The sequence below is a fragment of the Crassostrea angulata genome, chromosome 5, assembly GCF_025612915.1.
Source record: "Crassostrea angulata isolate pt1a10 chromosome 5, ASM2561291v2, whole genome shotgun sequence".
Lineage (NCBI taxonomy): Eukaryota > Metazoa > Mollusca > Bivalvia > Ostreida > Ostreidae > Magallana > Magallana angulata.
Genome location: NC_069115.1, coordinates 4,852,489 through 4,865,038, shown reverse-complemented (window position 1 = coordinate 4,865,038; position 12,550 = coordinate 4,852,489). Strand labels below are relative to the sequence as shown.

Below are 12,550 nucleotides of genomic sequence, written 5' to 3'. Positions count from 1 at the left end.
GAAAATCATTGCAAATTTTTAAGATTTAATTTTATCCCTGACATCGGTTTATTGTTTAGGATATCTCTTTGAATTTCAATCTCTATATCATCAAAGATGAATTTAAACCAATTAAAGCAAATTTGGAGTAATATATTGTCATGTTCCGTAGCATGGTCTGAACGCCGGTATACATGGCGGCATGAAAAGATACTTTCGGTACTTGCAGACTCTCCCGAGAAAGCCAGAGAGACCGCTACCAAAGGACAAGTGGCTCAAGTTCATCAACTTTGTTAGAGCAGGAGAGAGGGGGAAGAGTTGCAGCACTGGGGAGGGTAGAGGACTTCTTGGCACGGCAGGAGACTGGCAAATGCGAGCTGACCTGAAGACCAGAATGCAATTCCCAACGAAGTTAGCATACACCAACAAGCGACCTGGTCCCCGTCAAGTAGGCAGGTCATTATAATGGAGCTGACAATTCCTTGGGGGGAGAGAATGAAAGACGCCTATGAGCGGAAAATGGGTAAATATCAGGAGTTTGTGGCAGATTGTCAGGAGAGTGGGTGGAGAGTATGGTGTATCCCAGTGGAGGTTGGCGTGCGGGGCTTTGTTTGACAATCCTTGTGACGAGCCCTGAGAGTCATCGGAATTACTGTGTTGGAGAAAAGACAGCTCATGGGGCGACTAAGCAGAGAGGCAGGAATGGCATCGCTATGGTTGTTGAGAAGAAGAGAGGGACAGTTGCGAAAACAGTGAGAGACAATTGTGAATGTAAGATTGGTACACAAGTGGACAGCTGGAATGTCCCGGACTGGGAGCTGATCACCCTAGTCGGCGCACCTGTGGAGGTTGTCGTGGACAGCGCCGAAACATACAAGGAAGGAGAATCCACCTGATGACGGGATTATCACGCATCTATACCACCAAGAGGATTACAGGTACTATATTTATTGATCTTTGTTGTTTAATTTGTAAGACTGAATCCATTCTTTTTTTTAAAAAGCTATTTCGACGAATGAACTTAATATATGTAAAAAATTGATAATATACGACAAAAACAAAATAAAACAAACAAACAAAAATCAACAACAACAATAAACAAAAGTTCTTTATGTTTTGCTAATGAAATATTATCAGCGCGGGTTATTTTAATGAGGCGGGAACCAATATTCCAATCAAACAATAATTTTATTTTGGCCTAAGTTTGATATGTATTTTTTAAATGTCTTTTATTCAGCACACACGCCATTGAGTTTAATTACATGTAATTAGCTGCAAGGTTACAACTGTCTATATACATGTACGACATAAAAGAAAAGTTAAAGCTACTTGAAACTACGTACATGTAAGCTCTACTATATAAACAAGCATAGAATTCCTGGGTCCCCCGCCGGTCAATTATTATACTTACATATATCTCTGATGTCTTAATTCAGATGTTAATAAACTAGCAATATATTCGATGATGGGTGGAGCGCGATATAACAGTATACAGATGGACAAACAGACGCACGTTTGTACTGAATTACAGACGGAAAGGAGTAAAACAATATGCCCCCTCCAGCTCGTCTTTGTGTGAGCATAAAACATTTGGTATAAATTTTATGAAAATCTTAAAATTTGTAGGCATGATACATGTAGTACTTTCAAGGTCAATTTTTGATACAATAATGAATTAATTATTGTGGTCAAAGTCCCATAACTCCAACAAAACGTATCGACCAATGCTGATTTTCGAACTTGACCAAAGTATTAGTGGTACAGGCACGTAGCATCGTTTTTGAAAGTGGGGGGGCCAGACCCATCCAAAACATCTTGACAAGCAAAAAAAAAATAAAATAAAATAAAATACGGGAAATTTAAAGTTTCCAAAAATCTTCAAAATCCTAATCCGTGGGGGGGGGGGGGGGGGGGGGGGGGGGGGGGGGAGTACCTTCAATTTGAGTACTCATTTCCTAATTTTCATATCAATTTTTTACTAACTTCCAAAAAAGTGGGGGGGCCAACTCCATTATAATTCATTTTTTTATATGTAAATTTTAAAAAATTCGTTGCTGCGAGAAAAAGTGGGGGGGGGGGGGGCAGGCCCCCCCTGGCCCCCCCTGATGCTACGTGCCTGTGGTATAAACATTTGGTTTAAATTTAATGAAAATCCGTCAAAATTTGTAGGCATGAGAGCACTTACAAAAAAGTGTGACGGACGGACACACGGACGGACGGACGCCTGGCATTTCTATGTTCCCTCTCCGCGTTCCGGCGGGGGGAAAATGACAGTATGAATTCTATGAGTATGAGTTATACTACTATAAAGAAAAAGAAATATCCCCTTCACAATAACTGCGGCACTACTCTCTTGGAAGGCAACTTGATATAATTTGCCGAAGTTTTATAGTAGGTAGATAATTAAATGACGTAAATTAAACAATTGACGTTACGTCATATTTCACCAAACTATGTCATTAATTTGCCCTGCAAGAGAGCTGCAGTTACCTCTACCGTCACAATTCCCGTGTCAGTATTATCAGCTTATCTCTGCCTGTGACATATAATGCTAAAGGAGCTCAAAATAAGAAACATGCCCTCGTCATACTTGTATGTATATAACAGGTTATTTACTTGCATAAGTATAGCCCCACAGGAGTGTTCTGTTCCCGTTTTGTACTCATTTGAAAAACTTGTTATAGGCCAGGCTAGACCTATGCCTAACATATGCTTTGAATTATGTTTAGCAAATCTTTTAAACATACGTTTAACATGCACAGAAATGAAACACAAAACACTTTATAACTTTATTAGTTCATTATTGTAGATACCTGTGTGTGAATAAATAGAAAAAAAAAAACGATCGTTGTTTTTGAAGTCTAAACAAACAGGGAACATAATGACAATAATGCATTACTGCAATATGAACAGTAATCTTTATAGTGAAAATACAACAAATGAATGTATAATACTTAAAGCACATCAGATGAACAAAAGCTGATATAAGTGTGCATTGTTTATCAACGCGTAATCGTAGCGTCTTCAGCTAGCATAATACAAAGTATAAATTCCCTTTCATTATCACCAATCTTTTGTAGACGGTTGACACTCTAGTTTTGAAAAACCTGAAACGATCGGGGAATATTTGAAAGATGAATAAACGACAATAGCATCGTCTCTCCAGCTGTCTATATCACGTACACGAAGATAACCAGAGGACTGACGTGGGGTACCCGATTTATCCAGTCGTCTGATCCTTTTGTAGGCTGCCCGGAACTGAACGGGAGTCCATCCAAAGAATGCATCTTTTGACGTTAACATAAACCTTCCCTCTGGTCTCAAAAGAAGACGTAATAAGGTAGAATCAGAAAAGTTGACAATTTCACAAGCATGAAGTATTGTGATATCTTTCAGCCATTGACTAGTACAGTTAAAATCACACTGAAATTCACTCATAAAGCAATTCGACATTTTCTCGTTCCCATATAGACGTGTATAACATATACATAATTCTGCCGCTCTCCAGGAATCAATTTGGATTTGATCTCTTTTAATCCTTTTGCACAACACCCTAAATAGATGTTCATTGTTAAACAAAAAGACATGATCCATAAACTCGTTCACTACATAAAAGCTGAAAGGTTCAATCATCGCAAGAAAGGTATATGCAATGTCGAGTTTAACATGATTGATAGAACTCATGAGGATGATGTTCATTAAAAACATGCGTCTTGCTTCTGGATCCTGGCACATCTTTGATAACTTTATAAGAACATCGCTCCAATCCTCCCCACAATATGGATTATGTAGAGACAAAATTTTATCCAGAGAAACTTGCATTTTGTTTGTCAACTCGCAAATCACGCTTTGCTTTTCTCCTTCAGCCATTAGTTCTTTCTCTTCTGTATCGAAAAAGTTCAGAATTTCCATTAGGCATTGCCTGCATCCCCGATTGATAACAAAATTAAAGAGCTCAATGCTGAAGCTTTTTTGATGCAAACTTTCTACAAATGGTTTTTCAAAACCCAAATCCTTTAGATATTGTCGAAAAGTATAAACAAGGTCAAACTGAAAAACCATTTTAAAAATATTTGTATCAACACTGTCAGAGTTTAAACATCTTCTAATAACTTCACTTGCCAGAAAATCATTTCCATACTCGCAAGCACCATATATAAAAGAATGTAACTGGGCAGTGAACGCTTCATCATTTTCTGTAATGCCCAGAAAACAATCAACCAGCCTTTTGTCTAGGAACGATGGGTGTTTGTACACTTCAGAGAATGCTTCCTCTTTATTTGATCCATATACATCAATGAGTTTCTTTGCAAATGGCAACGTCATATCAACGTCTAATCGAACAAAGGTTTCCTGTTTTCCACCTTCATAACCTTCAGATCTCACATTATAAAACAATACGGTCTTGGAGATAAACTCTAAAAACTTCCTAGGAAAATTTTCTCCAAATGATAAAAGCACAGCACTATATATCCTCTTGTGTCTCAATTTGAAACCACCATCATCAGAAACATCGATACAAGCATTCATCATGTCTTTCAGACATCCTTTAATTTTTGCAGGAATTATTTCTGAAGAGTTCACTATGCCGAGATCTGCAATTTTTTTCTTCGCTTTTAGAATTGCATCAACATTACAAGACTTATCTTCCAGGAAAAGAAAGACTAACACAGCATAATGGATATTTTTCTGCTGGCACAATAAATCATCCACTAGTTCTTTCATGTAAGTCAGATTAGAATGTATCTGAAATATATTTAAAATGGATTTGTTTGACAAATTACAGTCAGAGAAAGACTGTTCACAAAGAAATGGGAAGCCACAAGAAGTATCCATGTTTAAAAGGGTCCTGATAGTTTCATGGCTGAGTCGCAGCAGACCATCGGTTGAAAATATAGACAAAGTTTCTTCTTCATATAAGGTAAGGCAATATTTAACATTAAGGCGCCTACAAAAATTAGCTAATATCCTGGCTTTTTCGTCTCTTGTTAAACTAAATTCCCCCGAGAGATCTATTTGTGCATTTTCCAAGACTATTGCTCTAAACAAAGGATAGTCAGAGAGCCTGTCTTTGATCAAGTGCCAAATACAATTCCTCTGAGCAAAAATGACCATCACTTGGCCAGTTTGCAATCGTTTATCCATGCGATCAAAAACGCTGCACCAGCTTTGAAAAGCACACTCATGTAATTTCGATTTTCCAAACGTATCATCAATAAGGAGAATATATACTTTCTTAAAGTCTAATTTGTCCCACTGGCTGCTGTCTGTGAGGACTAACGCCGTGAGGTTCTGATGTTTGTTTTGTATCCGAGACATCAACTCAAGAGCAAATCTAGTTTTACCAATTCCAGCATCTCCAGTTATTATGATATTTTTTTCTTCAAGCTTCTTTATGCCATGTTTTATTGCACTACTTGGTTCTACGTACATATCAATCTTTTCTTTGTGTTCTTCAAGAGCAGTCTTTGAATAATCTAAAATTATGCAAACATACAAATATATTACATCCAATTAAACAGTAAAGGAATTAGCATAATTTTAAAGGAGCCAAAGACTTTTTTCTTCTTATTATTATATAGTGATCCATAAAAACTTAACAGTCACCTGAGTACGTGTATATCATATCACTTCGATTTCAAAAGAAATCAGGATGTTGCACATAATATATTGTTAAGATGTTTTTGACTGATGTTGAGCTTTAATGTACTTTCTTATTTTTCATTAGATTAGAAATCGGAATATTATGTTATATAGATAAAACTACCATAGCATTTGATTATAAAAGAACAAAAATGTTTTATGTCGATGTTTGTATTATTGAACACATCGTAAACATTGTATAGTTTAACCAAAGTACGTGAGTTGACGTAACAAGTAACATATTAAACCAACAAGGTTATGTGAAACCCATTCGGTTTGTTGTTTTTTCATTAATAAGGTATTATTTAAAACGGTAAAGAAACCTAAAATAGAAAAAAGGGGTCAGTTGTTTACCATTAGAACCATCACAGCGATTCTTGATCATGCCTTTTTCGGTCATTGCCATGTTGGATGACAGTGCTGTAACTGCATTACCTCACGATTGGTAATTGCAAGTGTTAAACGAATAGTTTACGCATTTTTACAGAGACCGGTATTCGTTCTTGCCATTTGTAAAAGGTATAAAATATAACTTCACTTTCACTTTATCCTTTTATATTTAACTCACATATTTCAGACAGCAGATCAATAGGCATGACAGATTGGTTGTTAATGGGTTAAATCACAGTGATACCGAGAACCCCGAAGAAGTTTTATTATTCCTTATCACATGTTTAAGCAAAAATAATCCGTTTAGAAATATAAGTTTTCTGAATATAGACGTTTGTGCTTTTTCTTTTTTTAGTATTAAATTTAAATCCATTTTACTTACATGTTATATCTTCCATGTCGATGTCTTGTTGTAATGTTGCGCTTTTCTGATGACTATTACTCTTGAAATAAATCAAAGCGAACACTTAAAGTTTTGTCAGTTTAAAGGGACATGGTGACGATTTTGGTCAAAAATTATTTTTTCCGATTTTAATGTTTACAATGCTTCAGTAAGACATCTTTAATAGGCAACCAAAATTTGAGTCTTATTTGTTGAGTTATGAGCGAGTTACAGAGCTTACAATTCTTTGCTAAGTAAACAACGCTTTTGTTTACATCTGAATGTTGAAGTGAAAATGTGAATTTTAGACCTAAACCGACTGTGTTAAACGTAAAGAACTGTTTATTCATGCTTCGAATAAATTGAAAACTAAAACATCGAATTTGACCAAAATCGTGACCATGCCCCTTTAAGTGGAACAAATATTTCATGCACTTATTCGATAAGTGTTTCCCTATACTCATACACGTAACATTCTTTTTTTTCTCTTTAATTAGTAGAAGGATGGATTCTGATATCATAAAACACTAAAACGTTTACCTTCAATTCTTTCCAATGCTCTTGTAGTTGAAAAACTTCACTCTGAGTAAGTGGTTTTGTTCTTATTTCCTCCAATTCATTACAAATGGATGAAAAGAAATGTCGTTCACATTTCTCAGCTATTTCCTTGATATTGTTTGACAAGTTTTTCCGTATTTCTTTATATTCTTCATCCTTCATTTCTGCGTTTCCTCTGTGCAAGAGTTCCTTGCTGTTTCTTAGGTCTCGTAAGTTCTTAATCGCTTGCTTCTGTCCAGGATCATCAAAACCAATAACTTCTAAAAGCAAGCAGCTTGTCATTGTTATATCCCATTTACTGATATCCAAATCAGATTTCGGTATAAATTTGCAGGAACAGCAATGGATGAACTTCTTTGAGCAACTTCTTTTCACATCGTCAAACATAAGCTCCAATGAACCTTTATGTAACAAACTCTTTGTTAAAATCTTTACTGAACAATTGTTAATACAGCATCTTTTGTGCCTATCAAGCGTCAAATGAAGAATGTCATGTTTTCTTTCTACTATGAAATCGTAAACTCGCTGCCATTTCCGAATTCGAAGTTCAAACTCAATTCTGTGCTGTAAAACCTTCGATCCATATTTCATCAACAACAAAATTATCTTCAGAAAATTAGTTTCATTTTTATTTGCCATTCTCTATCTCAAAACGGTTGTCTCCTAGATCAAATAAAAAACAAATCTTAATTATCATACTTTTTAAGGCATTCAACTGCTTGGCGAACTAGTAGTCTTGAGATTGCAGTGACACTTTTATCGTTTGAGTAGTGCTTTTAATGGGTATTTTTGACACCTTTTATCATCATTTTAAATTCATAGACACTTGAAATGATTATATAGAAGATGCGTTTGCATTTCTTCAATGTTTGGTATAACAAACTGTTGACCCCAAGATTATTATAAATGGATGTTATCGATCTTATCAAACTTTTTTGCCTTTGTTAGTCACAATTGTAAAGTAGTCAGCTGGTAGAACAAGAATGGTCCGAAAGCTAGCGACATAAAATCAGATATTCTAATGCATATTTACCTAGTGTGTTATATTGTCCTGCAATGATTATCGTTATAAAATCGATTTCTTACATAGCTTTCCTAATAAATTTAAATGATACATGACAAAATTTGATACAAATAACCGGCTAATCCGTCGGTCGGATGTGTCACAATACTGCAACCCTGCATTATATTTTACATTAAAAGAATTATAGGCTAATGTAACATGGCTTTAATTGGAATGGCTTTTTAATAGGTAGGTAGATACTCTGAAAATTTAGTCATACTATATCAAAGAAACTGTTTGTGTTGAGTATTTTTACTTCTTTGTAAAAAGGTAGCGTTTTTGTTTTTACTGAATAAGTTTGATCAACTTACGAAAGTAATAAAGGTGCTCTGATATATTTCAAACGGGCCAGAAATCCTTGTTCCTAAACCCATTTCTATAATTCGTTTTCACAGTAAAAATTATGGTACATTTAAATCTGACTTTTCATTTAGGTTGCAAATTCATATTTGCAATGTTGTTCTCTTTAACAAATTACCGATATTTTTTTCGATATATTTGCATGGACTTCAGTTTGTTTTGTTTCATCGTTCATTGAATATTTCCTAACAGTTGTTTAGTAACTATCGAATGTTTTGTGTTTATACAAAATTTTTCGTTAAAAAATGCGTTAAGTGAGGGATAAAGTCCAAAAACTGTTCATTCAGTTAAAGAAACGACTGTTTTAGGCCCAAAGGGCCGAAAACAATTCTTTCACAGAAAAAGGATTTTTCTTTGAACTTTGAACTACTTAAAACATTTTCTCAATTGTTAACTCATAAACTGACCCAGGTGATGGTTATATGATTGCTTGAATTATTTAATTATTTAACACAACTGATTGACTGGATAGTGAATGACATTTAAAGCACAACAAAAGGACTGGAAAAAAAGAAGTGTATTGTTGAGTCTTAGACAGTGCTAATGGATAACTTCACCTGATCTTTGTCTACATCCTGTGATTGGATAGAGAAAATATATTTCTGACTTATGGTGGCATAGATCTGCCACCACTTGTCAGATAATTATGTTAACTTCTCATATGATTATGTCGACTTGTCAGATATTTATGTCAACTTGTCAGATCTTTATGTTGACTTGTTAGAAAATAACCATAGTGACTATAGAGACTCAACATTTTGTTGTCAAAGCGTGATAATGCCACCAACTGCCATTTTCTTGTCATCATAATACCATATAAGTCGACATAAAAATCTGACAAGTTTACATAATCATCTGACAAGTCGACATAAAGATCTGACAGGTTAACATAATTATCTGACAGAAAAAATAATATGGCCACTAGTTTAAAGAAAATTATCATTTATATTGTAAGTCGACTTGTCAGATAATGATGTTGTCTTGTCAGATGTTATGTCGTCTTGTCAAATAATTATGTCGACTTGTCAGATAATTATGTCGACTTGTCAAATAATTATATCGACTTAAAAGATGATTATGTCGACTTATCAGATCCTTATGTCGACTTGTCAGAAAATATTATTTCAAATGGGTGGCACAAATTGGGCGTGGAAAGGTTAAAGTGTTGAATTCTTAACCACGTGAATAAGTGACAAGTCGACTTAAAGAACTGACAAGTGAACATAATTATCTGACAAGTCGACATCAAGATCTGACAAGTCGACATCAAGATCTGACAAGTCGACATAATTATCTGACAAGTGGTGGCAGATCTATGCCACCATACTATGCTGACTCAATCAAAATGCAGAAGCAGAAATCCCGAGGATAGTGACCATACAGATGGAATTATGAGTGATTTACTAGATACAAACGAACCTTTAACAAAGAACGAAAGCAGTGAGTTTGTGAAAAAAAAAAACGCGGGGGATTCAGACAATGCATATGTCGAGTGTATGAAAAAGATGAAAATTTGTGGTTCCTGTCCTATAAAATAAAATTTAGTTGTCGATTGTAGTACATCCATTGAATTTAACATTCATCAAAAAATAATTTTTCCTTTTTTCAATTCTGGTTTCAAATGGCTATTTTTGAACATTAATGGAATAGATGTATATTAATTATCATCTATGCATGCACTGTGTGAAAAGGATGAGACAGTTATTGCTAAATATATTTTTATGTAAAATTATTATGCATCGGGATCTTAATTTTTCGCTGCGGATTCTTCTTAATATACAAAATGTGCAAATGGTTGATACTTAAGCTCAATGGTGTATTAAGTATTAAAAAAAACATTTCCTTATTTTTATTACTGTTTAAGTTTGAGAATTAACTTGTGATTTGTATATCTATCTTGCATTACACATTTGAAACCTGTACATAAGGTACCCTGTAACTAAACAATAAGTTTGGAAAGTTGTCGATTAAGTTATAAGAATTGACAATTTGTCAGCGTTATAAAATATTTCAGGTTATTTGATGTACACATTTTGAATATTTAAATCTTTTAAGCTATAAAATGCATACAACATAACAAAACTGTTTTATAGGGAATGAAATACCTGAATGTGGGGGAGCATGAAAAGTATTCTTGGCCTGGGGTGTTTAACGATGAGCGTATCAATAGAAATCCAAAACTAATATGGCGGTAGTCGGAAATAAAAGGTAAAATGCGTATTTATGATTTCATATCAGTTTTAAACGAGGACAATTAAAGGTCCACTGATCATTTTATAGAGCAACTATTAAGAAACCCTGCACAGGTATGCAGAAAAAGCATATCGACACATGATATTTAACCATTTTTAATTATACTGAACAGTGTTTGCAACATAATGATGCAGATAAAAGTAAATCTTACTGAAAGTAAAGATACTTTAAATATGAACAATGCAAATTAAAATTTTCAAACTGCATTATTACATATTGTAATACTTTGAAAACCTTATCATACATATAACAGCAGTAGTCTATTCATTAAAGATGTAGAAATACCCAAGACAATAAGGTGTGCATGTAAAAAGGACATTTCTAATGAAATCTAAAATCAAAATTAATACATGCAAATCAAAATGATCATACGATACGCTAGCAACAAATAAACCTTAAATTTGTGAAAGTAAGAGGACTTAAATTAGAGCACAGCCGATTATTATAAATCACCCATTATGAATATAAGTAAACTACATGTACAATGTACCTAAGGGCAAAATTTCACAATTAATCTCCCTGGCATTGCAACTTATTAAACTTTTAAATATAAAAATAGCTGTCTTATCTTATGCCAATATAAAAAAAACCGAATTATTTCGAAATCCTCATCGTAAACATTTACAACTAATCACTGTACAATAAATTACTGTACTAGGTGAGAGAGTTGTCGAGTACACGAAAGTCGTTTTCAAGGAAATTTGAAAGGTTAAATACCACAACCCAAATATCTTAAAGGAAATATTAAGAAGGAAATATACACAGGTTGAGTCTTTAAAGAATGATACTTCATATAAAGGTTACTTCCTTAAATTGATAAGCATTACAGATTTGTATAGGCCTACATGCGACATGAACAAGCTATTGATATCTGGCTCAGACCCAACCTGATAAAGCATATATTTAAAGACAATACATTAGATATATTTTAAAATAGCTAAGTTCCTTATAACTTCTATTATATTCTATGTAAATAGAAAGATGATTTTTCATTGGTTAACTCTACAGAAGGCGCGGGAGAAAAATTATCTCATTTAAGATGCATGTTATCCAATGCCATGATCTATAATGTAGTGAACTCTTTTAAATTTTGTTTTCCTAGGGCTAATTGTTTAAGAATGTCAATTTAGAAGAAAAGAGTTTACTAGCAAATTGAAAGCCTTATATTGAAAACATTGGTTGAAAAGGTTGTATTCATTCAAATTTGACCACAGATTCTCGTGTACGGATTTTCATTTTCAAGCAAACTACTTATTATCAATCAAAGTTTACGATTTGTAACAACAATTAGACAATTAGTAACGAACTTTTAATAATAATTAAATTTAATTTTACTTACGTATTTGTCGTTGTATTGACGATAGCACTCAAATAATCGTATTCTTTTGCACTGGGTCGCTTTCTTTGCTTCCTTTTTGCAAATATGGTGGATGTTTACATTTCAACGTCATACGCATATTTTTTGTTACTAAATAGCGCTATAAATAGATTTAAATTGTATGCAACTCGCGATCTTAGGTAGTTTTTATTGAAAGTAGCAATACATTATACAACAATGTTTGGAGACGTAAATATACTATTTCGTCATAAATTTTATCTCATTATTTATCTTTGTGTGTTGGCATTTAAATAAATGTATCAACATTTTTCGAGTATGATTCCCTCTATATTTTACGGAAACTTATTGTTAATTCATAGCTCTATAGAAACATTTACACGCCCCGTTTATCGATCATTCGAAACTTACAGCGACGGAAACTGACACGACTTAAACCTTCACACTCCGTTTATCGATTGGTCGAAACCTACAGCGACCTAAGAAAAATCACGGACTTCACGAAGTGAACATGATCATGTCAGACTAAAGTTCTCACAGGAGACGATTTGGCTGTTTCCTTTAGCTAACGTACTGATGTATATTA

At 34.0% G+C, this 12,550-nt stretch overlaps 1 protein-coding gene across 1 annotated transcript; it reads right to left on the bottom strand.

The window, feature by feature from the left end:
• Nucleotides 1-2,832: 2,832 nt before the first annotated feature.
• On the bottom strand, nucleotides 2,833-12,053 carry LOC128184250 (uncharacterized). Its single transcript, XM_052853670.1, has 4 exons — nucleotides 11,968-12,053; nucleotides 6,935-7,615; nucleotides 6,395-6,455; nucleotides 2,833-5,456 (listed from the first exon to the last, which is right to left on the bottom strand). Exons 2-4 carry the CDS (start codon nucleotides 7,589-7,591, stop codon nucleotides 3,043-3,045), a joined length of 3,132 nt encoding a protein of 1,043 aa, XP_052709630.1. The 5' UTR covers nucleotides 7,592-7,615; nucleotides 11,968-12,053; the 3' UTR covers nucleotides 2,833-3,042.
• Between the last annotated feature and the right edge of the window lie 497 nt (nucleotides 12,054-12,550).

Coding starts and splice junctions, on each gene's coding strand:
- LOC128184250 (XM_052853670.1), bottom strand. CDS start 7,591: ATGGCAAATAAAAATGAAACTAATTTTCTGAAGATAATTTTGTTGTTG. Junction 6,456..6,934: donor AGCATTGGAAAGAATTGAAG/GTAAACGTTTTA, acceptor ATTTATTTCAAG/AGTAATAGTCATCAGAAAAG. Junction 5,457..6,394: donor CGACATGGAAGATATAACAT/GTAAGTAAAATG, acceptor GCATAATTTTAG/ATTATTCAAAGACTGCTCTT.